At 40.6% G+C, this 21094-nt stretch overlaps 2 protein-coding genes across 4 annotated transcripts in view; one reads left to right on the top strand and one right to left on the bottom strand.

Annotated features, from left to right (window-relative positions):
* Positions 1–21094, bottom strand: part of LOC128697410 (protein mono-ADP-ribosyltransferase PARP11) — a 58777-nt gene that overhangs the window by 26531 nt on the left and 11152 nt on the right. The gene's annotated exons all lie outside the window — the stretch shown is intronic.
* Positions 10559–14102, top strand: LOC138853941 (piggyBac transposable element-derived protein 4-like). Its single transcript, XM_070093859.1, has 4 exons — positions 10559–10820; positions 11733–12735; positions 13147–13206; positions 14066–14102. The coding sequence occupies exons 1-4, from the start codon at positions 10559–10561 to the stop codon at positions 14100–14102; spliced, it is 1362 nt and encodes a 453-aa protein (XP_069949960.1).

The raw sequence follows: 21094 nt of genomic DNA on the forward strand, positions 1-21094 counted from the left end.
CACACTGTGTATAATGAGAGAAAAAAAATGAAATCATGATTTTTCGATTAAAACAGCAACTTTGCAGTGTTTTTTCGTATGTTTTTTATAGTTGTATTTGCGATTTCTTGGTCTCATTTGATAGAATGGAAGACATATTACAGAAATAGAGATGATTCTGATTGGTTTTAGCACTGGAAATGGCTTGAAACTGAGCTCAAAGTAGCAGAAATGTTAAATTTTTGCCGATATTCAAGAGTAAACAAACGACCTCACACATCTAATACACGTCAGCTGGTGGGTCTAATATACATTCACAAATATGGTGATGATATTTATACAATTATTACAATATTGCATAACAGTAAATCTTCTATTTTTTGGTGTGAATAAAAATTCATTATGTGAATAAAAAATCAAAATGGAATTTATTTGTAAAGCCTCAAAACATAACTAATGAACAGAGGAAATGTTAGTTTAGTGCCAGGAATGCCTACATTCTTCATTCTGGACCCTATTTTGAAATTGGAATATTTTGAACTTTGTGTTAAATTGGCCAAATTAACAATTTCCGATCACTTTATTTTGTAGTTGAAACAGTTGAATTGGCGATTTCTTGTGCTCAATCGATAGAATAGAAGTAATACTAGCGAAATAGCTAAGAATTTGGTTGATTGGAATAATGTAATTGGCCTAAAATGGGAGTCAAAGTCGGCAAAATCGCCGATTCGTAAATATCGCTGAGACATCAAAATTCGCGAGAGCATAATTTCGTCAATTTTCCACCAAATTTCGTACTTTTTGTTTTATTACCTTCACAAAAAGATTCTCTACAATTTCATAAGAAAAAATAACAAATTTTTTTTTTGAAAATTCTTGGACACTGGTGCGTGACTCCAGATTTGGGCCTTGGACCCTGAAAGGGTTAACCAAACGCTGGTAATTCTTGATCACCCGTTTCCACACTCACTTTGATATTTTTATGTTTGTATCTGTGTGGCAACAGTGCCTAGTAGATCCACAACGGTTTGGCACTTTTAAAAGAAAATACTGAATTTAGGTTTCCCCTCGAATTTTTTCAACTAATAACTATAGTTATCACTCGTAGGTTTGTTCACTGACTTTGTCACTACCACTGATTACTGCTAGGGGTTGTTGCACCCCTCAAAAACACGAAGGTTCTCGGAGCCTTGTGTACCCACGTCTGCACCCACCATGTATGTGTGTGTGTGTGTGGGTGTGTGTGTGTGTGGGTGTGTGTGTGTGTGTGGGTGTGTGGGTGTGTGTGTGTGTGTGGGTGTGTGTGTGTGTGGGTGTGTGTGTGTGTGGGTGTGTGTGTGTGGGTGTGTGTGTGTGGGTGTGCGTCCTTGTGTGTATGCATATATTTGTACGCTCGTGTGCACATGTCCGTGCGTGCGCCCTCGTGTGTGTATGTGTGCGCGCGCGCGCTAGTGTGGGTGTATGATCCACTTAATATTTGTATTTATAACTCATTACAATTGTGACCAGGTGTGGACGTATCAGTGGTTCATTACTTTGTAATTTGCTCATGACTGTAACCATGTATAGGAGTGAAGCTGATTCATTACCTCTGTAACTTGCCATGATTGTGACCAGATCTACCTGGAGTTCATTACCTTTGTAACTAGTTCAGCTATCATAACTTTGGGGTCCAGTCACTGGACCCATTATGTACCTTTGTAATCTTTTGACTACCGCCCACAGGATGGGTATGGGGTGCATAATAAAGATATTAAACTAAAGCGAGTGAGTGAGTGAGTGAGTGTGTGTGTGTGTGTGTGTGTGTGAGTGTGAGTGTGTGTGTGTGTGTGTGTGTGTGAGTGTGTGTGTGTGTGTGTGTGTGTGTGTGTGTGTGTGTGTGTGTGTGTGTGTGTGTGTGTGTGTGTGTGTGTGTGTGTGTGTGTGTGTGTGTGTGTGTGTGTGTGACTCAACAATCAATATTTGCACCAATAACTCATGAAGGGGTTCAGGGAAACCGGCAGGCCGGACTTGAGTCCTGGAGATGGGAAGTACAGTGCCTGCACTCTGAAGGAGGGGTGTTAATGTTGCAGTTTAAAAACTGTAGTGTAAAGCACCCTTCTGGCAAGATATTGATAGAGTGAATGATGGTGAAAGTTTTTCTTTTTCGGGCCACCCTGCCTTGGTGGGAATCGGCCAGTGTGATGATAATAAATAACTCATTACAGTTGTGACCGGGTGTGGAAGTGTGAATTGCTCATTACTCTATAATTTATTCATGATTGTAGCATGTATAAACGTAAGTAACCATTCTACAGAATTCATTACCTTTGTAACTTGTGAGCTCATTACCTTTGTACCTAGTTCAGCTATCAAAACTTTGGGGGCCCAGTCCCTGGACTCATTACATACCTCTGTAATCTGTAAATGCCTTTGTAACTTGTCATGATTGTGACCAGACCTACCTGGAGTTCATTACCTTTGTAAATTGTGAGTTCATTACCTTTGTAAATTGTGAGTTCATTACCTCTGTAACTTGCTCAGCTATCAAAACTTTGGAGTCCAGTCCCTGGACCAATTACATACCTCTGTAATCTTTTGACTACCGCCCACAGGATGGGGGTGGGGTGCATAATAAACATATTAAACTAAACATATCTTGGTAAGGGGCATATTTTATATACTGACAACTAGTACACAAGCCCTATACTCAGTGATTTCTTGTGAGTGAACATGACAGATGTGTGTGGCACAGTGCGTAGAAATCATAAACATATGCCTAGGTTCGATGCTGGCAGTCATAGAGGTGAAGTGCAGGTGTTTGCTGCCAATGACATCATGGCAATTCGGTGGCATGACAAACGTGATGTCACACTGCTAACATCAGTTCACCAACACGAAATGGTAGACACTGGCAAGCAGAATAGAGAGACCAATGAACCCATTGTAAAACCTGCAGCTGTGATGGATTACAACCTCAATATGTGCTTAGTGGACAAATGTGACATGCAGAGTGGGTTTGCTGACTGTGTTCGCAAGAGTTATAAGTGGTACATAAAACTGTTTTTCCATCTTCTTGACATTTCCATGCTGAATGCTTATAATATGTATAAGTTGAAGACCAAGGAGAAACCCAAATATGGTGAATTTTGTTTGTCAGTCATCAGACAAATAATATTCAAGTACCAAGAAACAACACCTGCAATATACCAGCGCCCACGAAATTATCAACACATGTCCTCTCGTCTGAGGCCTGGTGATCGCTTCCCCATACCACTGCCTGCTACTACTGCCAAGAAAAATGCTCAGAAGAGGTGTTTTGTCTGTGGACATACCACAAAACGCCCACAAAAACGCAGAGACACTCGTTTTGTGTGAGGAGTGTAAGACACCATTGTGCTTATACCCATGTTTCAAAGAATTCTACAAGCTGCAGCACTTCTAGAAAAGTGTCCAGTGATTGTACATATGTACAATCGTAATAAACATTTGTTTACATTGTTTGTTTGTGTAAACAAGTTTTAGCAACATTATAATGATACGAGCGTTTTTGCTATAATTGTGTTACATTCAACGAGTGTATATTTGAACATTGCACAATAATTTGGTCTCACAGGCCACAAAAGTTATGTGAAAAAATAAAATAGTGAAAAAAACAAGAAACCATCGAATACAAGTAAATCAAAGTTTACCGGGTGAGCGGCAGTCGCCGCTGTTGCCGCTCGCAGATCAATTTCAGCAAACTTCAGGACTCTATATCTCGGTAAGTACTGACGGGAAAAATTTTTTTGGGGGGACTAAAACAATCAGAAAAATAATCTTAACATTTTCATAAGAAAAAATAATATTTTTTTTTTTCCGAATATTTTGCAACACCAGGAGACACTTCAGGATTGGGCCCTTCGACAGTCAAAGGGTTAAAAAACAAAGATTGTAAGTGTTATTGGAGTATATAAGTGCCACTTTGCATATTTTACTTTGAAAATGGTGTGATATTTTTTCATGAAACAATCTGAGTAGGCCTTTTCTGAACAGCTTCAATCTTTAATGGCTGACACATCTTATGGACAGAATTGAACCTAATTAAACTATTGTCAAACTGCAGCATATTTTTGTTTTACACTTCGTAAAATTCAATTTAAACGGTTCTGCTTCTCGGCAGGGAAACAATTTCAGTGCCGCAAGCTGGATGAATGACTTACTGAGTGACCTGATTTACTGATTTTCTGAATGACTTGACTGATTTACTGAATGACTGACCTTATTTACTCCCTGGCCAACTTGACTGACTGACTTACTGACTTGACTGAACTGATTTACTGAATGACTGGTCTGATTCACTGAATCACTGGACTGATTTACTGACTTGACTGACCAACTTGACTGATTTAACTGAATAACTTTACTGACTGACTTGAATGAATGACCTACTGAACTGAATGATTGTACTGACTTGATTGACTGACCTACTGACTCACTTGACTGGACTACCATCCACCTCAGCCCAGATGGGCTTCAGCATGCCTCTTCACTCCCTCCTTTACAATCATTGAGAAACACCAGCAACCACAATTTAAGGTAAGAAATATTATCTCTGTTACATTTTTAGCCTTAAGCAACAGAAAAAACATACACTGTAACAATAATGAACAACAACTGCATTATTATTTTTATTTTTTTGTAAGATGGAGACCTTAAAAAGAAGAAAAAAAAAAAAGGCTTTTTTTTTGGGTCCCAGGAACGTAACCTTATTTTTCCTATAAGTTTTTCAGTTCCTTTAACCCTTTCACTGCTGGTGCCGTAGTACTACGGCTTACAAGCCAGTGTTGGTGCTGTAGTACTATGCCAAAATTCTAGCGGCTTAAAATCTAGCGGGAGAAAGCTGGTAGGCCTACATGTGAGAGAATGGGTCTGCGTGATCAGTGTGCGCAGTATAAAAAAAACCAGGGAGCCAGTGGTGCATTGTGAGAACACTATTTCAGTAGTCCTTGTTGAGCATGCCTAGCGGTAAGAAATATTTGACTCCCCGGTGAATCTGAGACTCTTCCCAAATGATAGTTCTAACACAGATGGAAGTGTCAGTGAAGATGAATTTCATGGTTTTGAGAAGTTTGTGACCAAAAGCAATGCCCAGGATAGCAGAAATAGTGCTGAAAACCCAGACAACAATCAATCTAGGCTAACCTAAAAAAATCAGACAAAGTGACTTATTTCCATGTGGGTGATGGGGAAGACAGCATGCTTGTTGGGGAAGACAGTGTGGGTAATGGGTGGTGGTGGTTGTGTAATGCACCATTGTGACATCAGCCATGCTGCTCTCAGCACATCCACAACAAAGGCCACCCACACACAACAACAACCTTACACAAGCTGTAGCAGTTCTAGGAACGTGTCCAGTGACTATATATGTGTATATATATTATAGAACAATAGTAATAAACAACTTTTCTTTTATTGTTGGTTTGTGTAAACAGGTTTTGTAAACACTGTAATGATAATAATATTTGTGCAATTATTGTGTTGCATACAAAAAGTGGATATATATACATTACACATTATATTGGTCTCACAAGCCACAAAAGTTACTTGAAAAAATATTAAAAAGAAAGGAAAAAATAGAATAAAAGTAAAAATAATATTACTGAATTAGCGGCAGTCGCCGATGTTTCCATAAGTGGTTAACTTTCTGTCAACTTCATACCTCTATATCTCAGTAAGTACTGATCGCAATTTTTTTTTTTAAACACTCAGAAAAATATTCTGAAGATTTTAATAAGAATTTTTTTTTTTCGAATATTTTTCGACACTGAGATTGAGTTTAGGATCACAGGTGTCAACAGTGAAAGGGTTAACATGGATTCGTCTAACACTGCATTTTCAGGAACCTAACTACTGTCTTAACCAACAGTCTACTGTACTTAATAAACTTGAATTGTGGACTCCAAGCAAGAACTAAGAATGCCACTTCTTATCTGCTTCAAACTGTCAGTGATGGTGAGCTTTGCTTAACCCTTTGACTGTTTTGGTCATATATATATATGTCTTACGAGCCACCGTGTCTGACATATACATACTCATAAATTCTAGCGGCTTCAAATCAAGCAGGAGAAAGCTGGTAGGCCCACATGTAATAGAATGGGTCTGTGTGGTCAGTGTGCACCATATAAAAAAAATCCTGCAGCACGCAGTGCATAATGAGAGGAAAAAAAAAAAACCTGTTTTTTAATTAAAATGCCAACTTTGTGGTCTATTTTCGTATAGTATTTATGGTTGTATTCTCGTTTTCCTGGTCTCATTTGATAGAATGGAAAACATATTATAGAAATAGAGGTGATTTTGACTGGTTTTACTATGAAAAGAACCTTGAAATGGAGCTCCAAGTAGGGGAAATGTTTGATTTTTGCCAATGTTCAAAAGTAAACAAATGATGTCATTGTCCAATAAATGTCCAACTAACCATTCTAATATGCAGTCATGAATGGGTTGACATTATTTGTACAATTATTACAATATTACAGTAGTCTGCATAACAGTAAATCTTCTATTTTTTGTTTGAATAAAAATTCAAAATAGAAAGCAAGAGTAATATCAGAGGGGCCTGGAGACATAACTGATGAACAAAGAAAAAGTTATTTTAGAGCCAGGACCTATTTTGAAATTGGCATATTTTTTAACCCATAAACAGTCCAAGCAGATCTACGTTCACAGTGTAGTGCTACAAAAGTAGATCTACGTTTTTTTTACATATTTTCAAATATAACAAAAAAAAAAGTAGATCAAAGTTTTTTTACACATTTTCAAATGTAAAAAAGCAAAAAGAAGATCTACTTTTTTTACATACTTTCAAATGTTGAAAAAATGTATATACATGTATACGTTTGGACCGTTTACGGGTTAATTTGTGTGAAATTGGCAATATTGCAAATTTCTGACCACGTTATTGGGTAGTTGAAATTGGTAAATGGGGAGTTTCTTGTACTCAATCGATAGAACAAATGGAGTTCTAAAGAAATAGGTATGAGTTTCGTCAGCTGGAACAATGGAATTAGCCGAAAATAGGGCTCAAAGTTGGCAAAATCGCAGATTCATAAATATCGCCAAGGTCGCTAACTTCGCGAGAACGTAAGTTTTCCATCAAATTTCATTCTTTTGGTGTCATTACCATTGGGAAAAGATTCTCTACCCCTTTCAGGGTCGAGAGGCCCTCTCCTAAATTTGCTCTCAGGGTCAAAAAATTTTCAGAAAAAAATTTTTCTTATGAAAAGATTGAGAATCTTTTCCCAATCACGATGACACCAAAAGTTTGAAATTTGATGAAAAACTTATGGAATTATGCTGTCGTGAAGTTAGCAGTCTCAACGTTGTTTACACATCGGCGATTTCACCCACTTTGAGCCCTATTTGCAGCCTATTCCAGTGTACTAGTCGACAAAAATCATAACTATTTCACTAGAACTCCATTTTTTCTATCGATTGAGTACATGAAACCACCCATTTACTGATTTCGACTATCCAATAAAGTGGTCAGAAATTGGGAATTTTGCCAATTATGCACAAATTTCAAAAGATGCCAATTTCCAAATAGGGTCCAGAATAAACAAGACAGACATTCCTGGAACTAAAATAACATTTCTTCTGTTCATTAGTCACGTCCTTAGGCCCCTCTTACATTTCTTTTGCTTTCCGCTTTGAATTTTTATTCTCACAAAAATAGAAGATTTACTGCTATGCAGACTACTGCATTAGTGTAAAAATGGTATAAATAATATCAGCACACTCCAGGTAAACTCCAGGTAAACACTTGTGAAAGAATATTAGACTCACCAGTTGATGTGTATTGGACGCGTGGCATGATTTGTTTACTTTTGACCTTTTGCAAAAATCGAACATTTCTGCTACTTTGAGCTCAATTTCAAGGTACTTTTCCTTGTGAAACCAATCAAAATCATCTCAGTTTCTGCAATATGTCTTCCGTTCTATAAAATGAGACCAGAAAAACTAGAATACAACCATAAATGCCATACGAAAATACAGTGGACCCCCGCATAACGATTTTAATCCGTGCAAGAGGGGTAATTGTTATGCGAAATAATCGGTATGTGAATGAATTTTCCCCATAAGAAATAATGGAAATCAAATTAATCCATGCAAGACACCCAAAAGTATGAAAAAAAAATTTTTACCACATGAAATATACATTTTCCCACACACAAAGAGAAGGATACATGCACAATAGTAGAGTAGTACATGCACAGTATATATTGTGCATGTACTAGTCTACTAAATGAAGAATAAATGACACTTACCTTTATTGAAGATGCAGCAATGACTGATGAGACACTGTGTCCTGGGAGTGCCTTTTCCTCCTGAGTACTGTAGGTCCTGTTTGGCATTTTCTTCCAGAACAGGCCTTATCACACTGTGTATGCCACTACGATTCTTAAATCCTCAAACCAACCTTTGCTGGCTTTAAATTCACCAATATGAGCACTAGTTCCAGGTATTTTTCCCTGTTCACCTGGGTGTTAGTCGACTTGTGTGGGTTGCATCCTGGGAGACAAGATTAAGGACCCCAATGGAAATAAGTTAGACAGTCTTCGATGACACTGACTTTTTTGGGTTATCCTGGGTGGCAAATCCTCTGGGGTTAATTGTTTCTTGGTATTCTCAATAAGCCACACCAACAACAGTGCTACAGCAGCAGCAGCAGCTGACGGTGGTACAGCAGCAACAGACGATGCTACAGCAGCAGCAGACGATGCTACAGCAGCAGCAGACGATGCTACAGCAGCAGCAGACGATGCTACAGCAGCAGCAGCAGCTGACGGTGGTACAGCAGCAACAGACGATGCTACAGCAGCAGCAGACGATGCTACAGCAGCAGCAGCAGCTGACGGTGGTACAGCAGCAACAGACGACGCTACAGCAGCAACAGACGATGTTACAGCAGCAGCAGACGATGCTACAGCAGCAGCAGCAGCTGACAGTGCAGCAGCAGCAGCTGACAGTGCAGCAGCAGCTGACAGTGCAGCAGCAGCAGCAGCAGCAGCAGCAGCTGTACCACCAATAGTAGCGATGGTTGATTGGGGTTTATTATACTACAACCTGGCCAGCTCGGAGACACGCACTCCACTTTCATACTTATCAATGATCTTTTTCTTCATCTCTATTGTAATTCTCACCCTTATTTCTGTAGGGTTGGCACTAGAAGCTTTCTTGGGGCCCATGGTCACTTATTTTCCAGAAAAAGCACCGAAAACACTGTAATAATACGAAATATTCCGATTGTATGCTTGGATGTTACCGCGGAGGCTGGCTGGTAAACAATGCCACCGGCGGAACATGTGAGCGTGGCTCAGGCCGCACATTGGACGCGTCTCGGACGAAAATCGGTGAGCGGGTTTTTAAGCGGTATGCGAGGCAAAATTTTTGCGATTAAAGCAAGCGGTATGCGGATTAATCGCTATGTGATGCCATCGGTATGCGGGGGTCCACTGTACAGTGCAAAGTCGCTGTTTTAAACCAAAAACATGATCAAAGTTTTTTTTTCTCATTCCGCACTGTGCTGCAGGATTTTTTTATACTGTGCACACTGACCACAAAGATCCATTCTTTCATATGTAGGCCTACCATGTCATAATGGTCCAGTAGTTGTGAGAGGCAGGAGGGACGTGTTCTAAACCCATGCTGCCCTGGGTTGTACAACTGTTGGGTATCCAAGTGGTTGGTGATCTTGCTTCTTAGATGCTTTCAAAGATTTTAAGATGTGGGACGTTAGTCCTACCAGCTTTCTCATGCTATATTTGAAGGCGCTAAAATTTACGCATACTAGTAGTCAATAACCCTGGTGCGTAAGACGTACTAGTACATCAGAAACCCTGAAAGGGCTATCATTTCACAGGATTTTTTTTTTTTTTTCCAAAAATTTTTCTACACCAGAAGACACTTCAGGATTTGGGGTTTCGACAGTCAAGGGGTTAAGGTAAGAAATACTATTAATTCTGTTGAATTTGTAATCTTATGCAGTAAAAACAACATAATACATCACAACAATGAACTACAATTACATATTCACTTTTAGTTTTGGAAGATCTGTTGGTCTAAAAAAAAGTTGTTTGACTTCATGGGGGCTCCCAGGAATGTAACTATTTTTCCCATAAGTTCTTCAATTTCTTTAACACAGTTTTGCCTAACATGGCATTTTCAGGAACGTAACTACACCAGAAATGTTATAAATGGTGCAAAGGTGACATTAAAACAATATCAAAGATGGTTGACACAAACCCACTACCATTATAATATGCTACTCACTTAGCGACGAATTCATTTAACTTCGTGGTCTTAGGAATGGAACTCTGTCATTAACCCTTAAACGGTCCAAACGTATATATACGTTCACGCGCGTAGCGCCCCAAACGTATACGTATATACATGTACGTTTTATTTTTCATTCGTTCAAAATTAGCGCGATAGGCCTGAGTCGCCTAGATATGAGAGAATGGGTGTGCGCACTCAGTGTGCGCAGTATACAAAAAATCTGGGATGCCTGGGTACCACATGGTAGGACCAGTTACATTCAGCTCCATCCTGGGTCAACATCATGGCACATCCTCATGATTCACTCACACCTCGTCGTATTAACACTCTACTATTCGAGGAAAGTAATAGAGATCATGAGTTTAGTGGATCTGACACCAATGGGGCCAGTAATATTCAAGGAATTAGTGAAAATATCAACGATAACCCAGATGACCCCCAGCCCATCACCTCTGGGGTAGCGACACCTGTCCTAGGGCCAAGCACCTCTGGGGTAGCCAGTGTGGACACATCAGACCCTAGGCCAAGCACTTCTGGGGTGGCCAGTGTGGCCACAGAAGACCCTGGGCCAAGCACCTCTGGAGTGGCAAGTGTTACCCATAGGCAACTTTGCAAGAGGAAACTATCATTTTCCCGGTGTTTTAGTAGTGATAGTGAAAGTGATGTAAGTGATGATGAGATTGATTTTATGCCAATTGAGGATTCGTCTAGTGATAGTGACGTTCATTATTCACCAGTGAAACGTACTTTTAGGCATCGTTATCTACGTTCAGGCAGTGTGCCATATGCAATCCCCAAAAGTCGTGGCAGGTCACGATCCAAAACCCCGGCCACTGATAGTGAAAGTGATCACAAAGGGGAGTATGTGGGGATGGAGGAAGTAGTGGTGGGTGGCATGGTGCCTGGACCACATGGCGCAGTGGGTGGACAGACAAAGGACCGCCCGGCACCCCCTCAACCATGTGCTGCCTCCACTCCTCTCCCTCCTCCTCCTGCCTCCCCTCGTCCCATGCCACAGGTCCACCCTGCACGATGTGATCGTGAATGGAACTGGACACAAAGTATATTCATGCCACAGCCTTGTGATTTTGATGCTAGTGGAAGTGGTATCCAGCCAGAATGTCCCATAACGAATGAGTCTACAGAGTTAGACTATTTCCAGTTGTACTTTGACGAGCCTATAATGAACTTGATAGTGACTCAGACAAACATTTATTACCAATATGTCATGAATAACACAACAGAGGTTGGAGAATCATCACGGCTGCACAGGTGGAAAGACACAACAGTGGCTGAAATGTATTTATTCGTTGCCACTGTCATGCTTATGCCACATATCTATAAGAACAATATACGTAATTAGTGGTCTACAGACCACTTCATCAGTACTCCAGTTTTCCGTGACCTCCTTCCCTGCAACAGATTCACTCTGTTGCTATGAATGTTGCACTTCGCAGACAGAAATACGCCAGACAGAAATGACCTTCTATACAAAATCCGGGAAGTGTTTATGTATTTGAAGCAGAAATTCAGTGTATACTTTTATCCCTTCAAGAACATTGTTGTTGATGAGTCCTTGATTCTGTTCAAGGGACGCCTGTCATTCAAGCAATATATACCGAGCAAACATAATCGCTTTGGTATAAAACTTTTTGTTATGTGTGACTGTGAGAGTGGTCTTCTTGTGTTGGATGTAATTGTATACACAGGGAAAAACACACCCGATGATGGCAGAAGGATGTTGGGCATTTCCAGTGATGTTGTTCGCAGGATGATGGAACCATACCTTGGCAAGGGCCATACATTGTACATAGACAACTGGTATACAAGCCCTATGCTTGCTGATTTCCTACGTGTGAACAATACTGATATATGTGGAACAGTGAGAAGGAATAGGAAACATATGCCAAGGTTCACTGGAGGCAGTGTTGAAAGTGAAGTGCAAGCGTTTCATGCTAATGACATCATGGCACTGACGTGGCATGACAAACGAGACGTGACATTGCTATCAACCATCCACAGAAACGAGATGGTACAAACAGACAGACTGAGCAAGTTCAACAACGAACCTATTGTGAAGCCACTTGCTGTCGTGGACTATACAAACAACATGCAACTAGTTGACAAGTGTGACATGATGATAGGGTTTGTTGACTGTGTGCGTAGGAGTCGCAAGTGGTATATAAAACTGTTTTTTCACCTTGTAGACATTGCAGTGCTCAATGCATTCAATATGTACGAAGTAAAGACTGGAAAACGACAACGTTTTGCAGATTTCTCTCTGAATCTTGTCAAACAGATAGCAAGAAAGTATGGTACCACACCTGTACCTTCCCCTCAACAGCAACCTGTCACACCACAACCTGTCCCCCAACCACAGCCAGTGGGGGAAGTGCCAGACCGAATCACTCCTAACTGTCACTATCTGGTACCAATACCACCTACCCAAAAGAAGAAGAATGCCCAGAAAAAGTGTACTGTGTGTGCTACCACCAAAAAACGACCCCAACAGCGGAAGGACACACGATTCATGTGTCACCAGTGTGGGGTGGCACTCTGTATGAATCCATGCTTCATGGAGTATCATACAATTGTGGAGTTCTAGAAACATAAGTGGGACATGTAAATACTTGTATATAGTTGTAGATAATAATGTGTGATTCAGCCAGGTGTGCAAAATCACGTGTCAGTGTGTACATGTGTGTTTATGACAATATGATAAAAATTTTGTATGTAATATTGGCGTATAAACAAAAATTGGCATTGATATCAAATGACTTACTATGAAGCATAATTATCATATCATGAAAACCAAGAAAATTAAAAAAAAAATGGAAGAAAACGGTAAATATGTTGAATTTCTGCAAGCAGAAGTGCTCCATGTTGCCGTCAGGTGATCGCCAAGTGCCAACTTCGCAGCCTCATACCTCGGTAAGTACTGACCCTAAATTTTTTTCTAATGCTAAAACACTTAAAAAAAAAGTGCTCTTTTTTTCTATATAATTTTTTTTTTTTTTCAAAATATTCAGGGCGCTGCGCGAGTGAACGTATATATACGTTTGGACCGTTTAAGGGTTAAGTGAGGAGAGGGTGTATAATCATTTATCTCTCTCGACTGCATTCTAGGGAGTACAGGTTAAGGAACTTTAAGCATTCTCAGTAAGTGAGATGTTTTATCACTGTTATGTGTGCCGTGAAGGTTCTCTGTACATTTTCTAGGTCAGCAATTTCACCTGCCTTGAAAGGTGCTGTTAGTGTACAGCAATATTCCAGTCTAGACAGAAAAAGCGACCTGAAGAGTCTCATCATAGACTTGGCATCTCTGGTTTTGAAGGTTCTCATTATCCATCCTGTCATTTTTTTAGCAGATGCAATTGATACCATGTTATGGTCCTTGAAGGCGAGATCCTCTGACATTATCATTCCCAAGTCTTTTACACTAGTTTTTCACTCTATTGTGTAGTTGGAATTTGTTTTATACTCCAATACAGTTTTAATTTCCTCACGTTTTCCATATCGGAGTAATTAAAATTTCTCATCATGACCTTCATGTTTTCTGCGGCCCATTTAAAGATTTGGTTGATGTCCGCCTAGAGTCTTGCAGTGTCTTCAATGGAGGACACTGTCATGCAAATTCAGGTGTCATCTGCAAAGGAAGACACGATGCTATGGCTTACATCCCTGTCTATGTCAGATATAAGGATGAGGAACAGGATGGGAGCGAGTACTGTGCCTTGTGGAATAGAACTTTTCACTGCTTCAAGTGTGATGCCTATGTGTTCTGTTACAGTTTTCCAGACATGTCTTGGGTCAACATAAGAGTTTAGAGCTTTGAAAATATGGAGTAAGCAGTAGAAAGTATATATGGCATTAATATTTAGGTAGGATTCTGAATTTAACTAAGGACACACCTGTGATATGTTGCCTAAAATTTATTAAGTTGATTCAGGTACAGTAGGGTCCTGTTGTACGGCATTTCGCCTTGTGGCATTCTACTAATACGGACATTTCAAATTATAACCAAAACTCACTATACGGCTCCCCCCACCTGACTTTTCAATATGGTCACTGCGCCCCACCCGGTTTGTTTACATTCTCTGTGAGCTCCGTGAGCACTGCATCTCTTCCTTATGTCTGGAAACTTTCCAAAATTTCAAGCGTTTTAGTTATTTCATATTTATATATACTCTTGACAATTATACTTATGTGTACTTGTACCTAAATAAACTTATGCACTGTGCTAGCGTGCAGGTATACATTAAAATCACTAAGAGTGTCGTATTAGTCTTGAGGATGCCATATTAATAATGATAATAATAGGATAGATGGGCTAATGAGAGCATAGGAAATGGGGTCGAAGAGGTATGGGGTAAGTTTAAAAATGTAGTGTTAGAGTGTTCAGCAGAAGTTTGTGGTTACAGGAAAGTGGGTGCAGGAGGGAAGAGGAGCGATTGGTGGAATGATGATGTAAAGAGAGTAGTAAGGGAGAAAAAGTTAGCATATGAGAAGTTTTTATGAAGTAGAAGTGATGCAAGGAGGGAAGAGTATATGGAGAAAAAGAAAGAGGTTAAGAGAGTGGTGAAGCAATGTAAAAAGAGAGCAAATGAGAGTGGGTGAGATGTTATCAACAAATTTTGTTGAAAATAAGAAAAAGTTTTGGAGTGAGATTAACAAGTTAAGAAAGCCTAGAGAACAAATGGATTTGTCAGTTAAAAATAGGAGAGGAGAGTTATTAAATGGAGAGTTAGAGGTATTGGGAAGATGGAGGGAATATTTTGAGGAATTGTTAAATGTTGATGAAGATAGGGAAGCTGTGATTTCGTGTATAAGGCAAGGAGGAATAACATCTTGTAGGAGTGAGGAAGAGCCAGTTGTGAGTGTGGGGGAAGTTCGTGAGGCAGTAGGTAAAATGAAAGGGGGTAAGGCAGCCGGGATTGATGGGATAAAGATAGAAATGTTAAAAGCAGGTGGGGATATAGTTTTGGAGTGGTTGGTGCAATTATTTAATAAATGTATGGAAGAGGGTAAGGTACCTAGGGATTGGCAGAGAGCATGCATAGTTCCTTTGTATAAAGGCAAAGGGGATAAAAGAGAGTGCAAAAATTATAGGGGGATAAGTCTGTTGAGCATACCTGGTAAAGTGTATGGTAGAGTTATAATTGAAAGAATTAAGAGTAAGACGGGGAATAGGATAGCAGATGAACAAGGAGGCTTTAGGAAAGGTAGGGGGTGTGTGGACCAGGTGTTTACAGTGAAACATATAAGTGAACAGTATTTAGATAAGGCTAAAGAGGTCTTTGTGGCATTTATGGATTTGGAAAAGGCGTATGACAGGGTGGATAGGGGGGTAATGTGGCAGATGTTGCAAGTGTATGGTGTAGGAGGTAGGTTACTGAAAGCAGTGAAAAGTTTTTACGAGGATAGTGAGGCTCAAGTTAGAGTATGTAGGAAAGAGGGAAATTTTTTCCCAGTAAAAGTAGGCCTTAGACAAGGATGTGTGATGTCACCGTGGTTGTTTAATATATTTATAGATGGGGTTGTAAGAGAAGTAAATGCGAGGGTCTTGGCAAGAGGCGTGGAGTTAAAAGATAAAGAATCACACACAAAGTGGGAGTTGTCACAGCTGCTCTTTGCTGATGACACTGTGCTCTTGGGAGATTCTGAAGAGAAGTTGCAGAGATTGGTGGATGAATTTGGTAGGGTGTGCAAAAGAAGAAAATTAAAGATGAATACAGGAAAGAGTAAGGTTATGAGGATAACAAAAAGATTAGGTGATGAAAGATTGAATATCAGATTGGAGGGAGAGAGTATGGAGGAGGTGAACGCATTCAGATATTTGGGAGTGGACGTGTCAGCGGATGGGTCTATGAAAGATGAGGTGAATCATAGAATTGATGAGGGAAAAAGAGTGAGTGGTGCACTTAGGAGTCTGTGGAGACAAAGAACTTTGTCCTTGGAGGCAAAGAAGGGAATGTATGAGAGTATAGTTTTACCAACGCTCTTATATGGGTGTGAAGCGTGGGTGATGAATGTTGCATCGAGGAGAAGGCTGGAGGCAGTGGAGATGTCATGTCTGAGGGCAATGTGTGGTGTGAATATAATGCAGAGAATTCGTAGTTTGGAAGTTAGGAGGAGGTGCGGGATTACCAAAACTGTTGTCCACAGGGCTGAGGAAGGGTTGTTGAGGTGGTTCGGACATGTAGAGAGAATGGAGCGAAACAGAATGACGTCAAGAGTGTATCAGTCTGTAGTGGAAGGAAGGCGGGGTAGGGGTCGGCCTAGGAAAGGTTGGAGGGAGGGGGTAAAGGAGGTTTTGTGTGCGAGGGGCTTGGACTTCCAGCAGGTATGCGTGAGCATGTTTGATAGGAGTGAATGGAGACAAATGGTTTTTAATACTTGACGTGCTGTTGGAGTGTGAGCAAAGTAACATTTATGAAGGGATTCAGGGAAACCGGCAGGCCGGACTTGAGTCCTGGAGATGGGAAGTACAGTGCCTGCACTCTGAAGGAGGGGTGTTAATGTTGCAGTTTAAAAACTGTAGTGTAAAGCACCCTTCTGGCAAGACAGTGATGGAGTGAATGATGGTGAAAGTTTTTCTTTTTTGGGCCACCCTGCCTTGGTGGGAATCGGCCAGTGTGATAATAATAAAATAATAATAATATGCAATAATAATCGCTCTGATGAGCATTAAATGTCGTATATTATGTTAATATAAACATTTTCATTAATCCATCTATTATATTTTTTCGAAATTATATAATAAACATGCTACGTAACATATAAACATGATATATACACCCCACAGTAGAATAAATTAACATTAATGTAAGATGTTGTGGGTACGAACCAAAACCAGATGCATTCATCTGCTTGTTTACATAACTCTGTGTCTCTCACCTCTCTCAATTGCTTGTTCTCATTCATTCATTCATTCATTCTCATTCTCTCTCTCACTCTCTCTCTCACTCTCTCTCTCTCCCTCTCTCATTCTCTCTCTCTCTCATTCTCTCTCTCTCTCTCTCTGTCTCATTCTCTCTCTCTCTCTCTCATTCTCTCTCTCTCTCTCTCTCTCTCTCTCTCTCTCTCTCTCTCTCTCTCTCTCTCTCTCTCTCTCTCTCTCTCTCTCTCTATTTTTTTTTTTTTTTTTTTTTTTTTTTTACACAGGGTTTGACAAGGTTAAGGATCCCTAGCTTTATTGACAGCTATTTACAGGTTAAGGATTCCTAACTTTATTGGCAAGCTAAGAGCTGTTACCTACATCAGCTCATTTGAAAGCATTTTTTTTTGTTATGAGACATACAAGTAGGGAACAGGATGAAGTTGGAGCCATCTGTGGGCCAGCATTTTCATTTGATCAACTGACTTTATCTCGTTGACATCATTATGCTGTACGAATGTGTTCCATACTCGAGTCATCCTGGGTATGTATGATCTCAGATGGAGTGATGTTCTGGAGAAGGGTACAGCCAGAGTGAAGTTGCTGCTTTCTGCCCGTCTTGTGGCATAAAAGCTTGTTTCACGCTGTCCTCGAAGTGGATCCAAGTGTGGTATTTTGACAATATTGGCCTTGTACATAACAGTAAGGCCACCCACATCCCTCCTATGTTGAAGGCTCTGCTGAAATGACAGATCTATCCAGGATGGGTCCAGGCGAGAGATGAGACGTCTTACTCTGTTCTCTACTCTGTCAAGCAGTCGCAGATGAGAGGGGGGGGCAGGCAAACCAAGAAAGTGGAGCATACTCAAGGTGTGAGCGTACTTGTGCCTCGTACAGGATCTTGCAACCCCTACTGTCAAGCAGATGCGAGATACGGCGAAGTGCTGTAAGCTTCCTGGCTGCCTTGTTTGCAAGATTTACAACATGGTTCTTCATGGTTAGTTTGGAGTCAAATTTCACCCCAAGGATATCAACTTCTTCTCCAGGTGCCAACATCGTCCCATTCATCCTTACTACTGCACCAGCATTACCATCATGGTGCCTAGAGACGATCATCATTTGCGTTTTCTCAGGTGCAAATGTTACTTGCCATCTATTTCCCCAAGCTGATATAGCTCTCAGCTGGTGATTGATGTAGCTTAGAGCACCTGGCATTTCTTCTCTTGGATAAGTGAATATCAGTGTACAGTCGTCTGCATATGCATGTGATTCTGGGATGAGATGAAGAAGGTCGTTGAAGTAGACATTCCATAACAGTGGACCCAGCACACTTCCTTGTGGAACGCTTGCCCCAATAGGATGCCTTGCTGATTCCGTTCCATTGAGGACTACACTTAGAGATCTACCATGAAGGTAATCACTGAGGAGACATAGCGTAGAGCCTGCAATTCCCAGTGCTTGAAGTTTTGCTAAGAGGCCCTGGTGCCACACCCGGTCGAAAGTGCCAGCAATGTCCAGTGCTACCACACAGCTGACTTTGGATTCATCCAGTGACTGGTGCCACTTAGTGGAGAGGTTTAATAATAGATCAGCAGCAGAGTAACCTTTCCTGAAGCCATATTGACTATCACAAAGTAGTGAGTGGTAGTCAAAAAAATCTGTCATTTGTCTTGAGATTATTGTCTCAAGGATCTTACCAGTGATTGATAGGAGTGACACTGGTCTGTAGTTGCTGATTTCTGCTCTGCTCTTCTTTTTGTGAACAGGGACTACATTTGCCTCTTTCCATGGAGAGGGCCATTTACACTGTACTAGGCAGTGCTGAAAGATGCGAGTTAGAGGTGCTGCTAGCTGGTCTGCACATCTTCTCAACAATCTTGGGCTCAACTTGTCTGGGCCCACAGCCTTTTCTTGGTCAAGTGATTTAAGAAGGAAATGCACCTCCTCCTGCCTTATTGTCACCATTGACAGTTTTGACACAGTTCTTGCAGCTAGCCAAGGAAGGTCCCTTGCTGGATCAGGAACTTGCATTTTGGTAGCAAAGTGTTCAGCAAAGAGGTCCGCCTTCTCTTGACTACTAGTAGAGGTGGTCCCATCCTGTCTCTCTTATTTGTTTTTAAGGCAAGTAATGAGTGTAGTACCGTATATGCATTTTATCGCTCTAGGCCGCTTTAAATGTCATGGTATAAATAATATCAGTGTGGGTGGGGTGGCCTGGCCAGGCTGGCTACCATACCTCCCACACATGACTTCCTACATTAAGACTACAAATATTTTAAGGTAAGTAATGAATGTACTGTATATGCATTTTATCGCTCTGAGGCACTTTAAATGTCGTAGTATATTACGTGTGGGTGGGGCAGCCTGGTTGGCTACCATACCTCCCATGCCTGACTTCCTACAGATAAATACTACTCACCTCACACCCTACATTAAGACTACAAATAGTTTAACCCTTTGATTGTTTCGGCCGTATATATACGTCTTACGAGCCAGTGTTTCGGACGTATATATACTTAATAATCCTAGTGGCTTCAAATCAATCAGGAGAAAGCTGTTAGGCCCATGTATGAGAGAATGGGTCTGTGTGGTCAGTGTGCACTGCATAAAAAAAATCCTGCAGCACGCAGTGCATAACGAGAGAAAAAAACTCCGGCCATGTTTTTGGATTAAAACGCCAACTTTGAGGTGTATTTTCCTATAGTATTTATGGTTGTATTCTCACTTTCTTGGTCTCATTTGATAGAATGGGAAACATATTACAGAAATAGAGGTGATTTTGATTAGTTTCACGATGAAAACGACCTTGTAATTGAGCTCAAAGAAGCGGAAATGTTCGATTTTTCCCAGACATTTTTCTTAACAAATTACTTAGACTACAACAAACATTGTCCTATAAAAATGAAACAGATCACAAACAAACGGCTTGGTTGCCCATGGGTAACCAGCACCATTCTGAAATCCATTGATAAGAAACACCAATATGAAAAGCAATATAGACAGGGCTTAATACACAAAGTTATTCTTAAACACTATTCATCAGTCCTCACCAAAGTAATAAAGAAAGCCAAACAACTATACTACTCCAGTAGATTCACTGACACAAGAGGAGATATGAAAAAGACCTGGAAAACACTCTCTCAGATTCTAGGGACCCACAAACTGAAAAAAAACAAGAATATTGCCCTAACTAACCCTAACCCAAACGGAAACCAAGCCTGTGCACATACTATGCACTTGGTATCTGCTGGCATGGGAAATCTGGAAAAACAGATGGGACATGCAACTATGACCACCCTAGAAAATGTCATGCCCATATGAAAACAGGAAAATGCAAACTCCCTTCCTGTAAGCTTTTTCACCCTGAAATGTGTACCTCTTCAGTACAGGAAAGACTGTGCTATAACTTAAATTGCCAGGCATACCATCTAAAGGGGACAAAAAGATACAAAACATCCAGGCCATGGGAAAACCTGGGTAGCCACAGCCACTCAAGAGGGAGAGGTTTTTTAGTGCCAGGAAGGAAAAAAAACTGGCAGGAAATGGCAGAAATCGTACACCAAATCCAGTCATTCCTGGAGTGGAACCACAGTCGATGGCCTCCACTCCAAACCAACAGATACAGATACTAATGCCGGAAAAAAAATCCCCCCCCAGTACCAACAATACCACCAGTCCGATAACATTCTTCTTTGCAAATATACAGGGTCTAAAGCCAGCAACAAACAACAAAATACCTTTCATCCGTGGACTGCTTGCAGAGGCAAAGGCAATGTTCGCGGCTTTCACTGAGACCCACATAAAGGATCACTTGGACAACGAAATATGGATCCCAGGTTACAACCTATACAGATGTGACAGAGTGAACAGGCAAAAGGGGGGGGTTGGCCTGTACATTGCAGAGTCACTTGTTTGCACAGAACTGCTTAATGCCTCAAATGA

This window comes from Cherax quadricarinatus, chromosome 44, assembly GCF_038502225.1.
Source record: "Cherax quadricarinatus isolate ZL_2023a chromosome 44, ASM3850222v1, whole genome shotgun sequence".
Lineage (NCBI taxonomy): Eukaryota > Metazoa > Arthropoda > Malacostraca > Decapoda > Parastacidae > Cherax > Cherax quadricarinatus.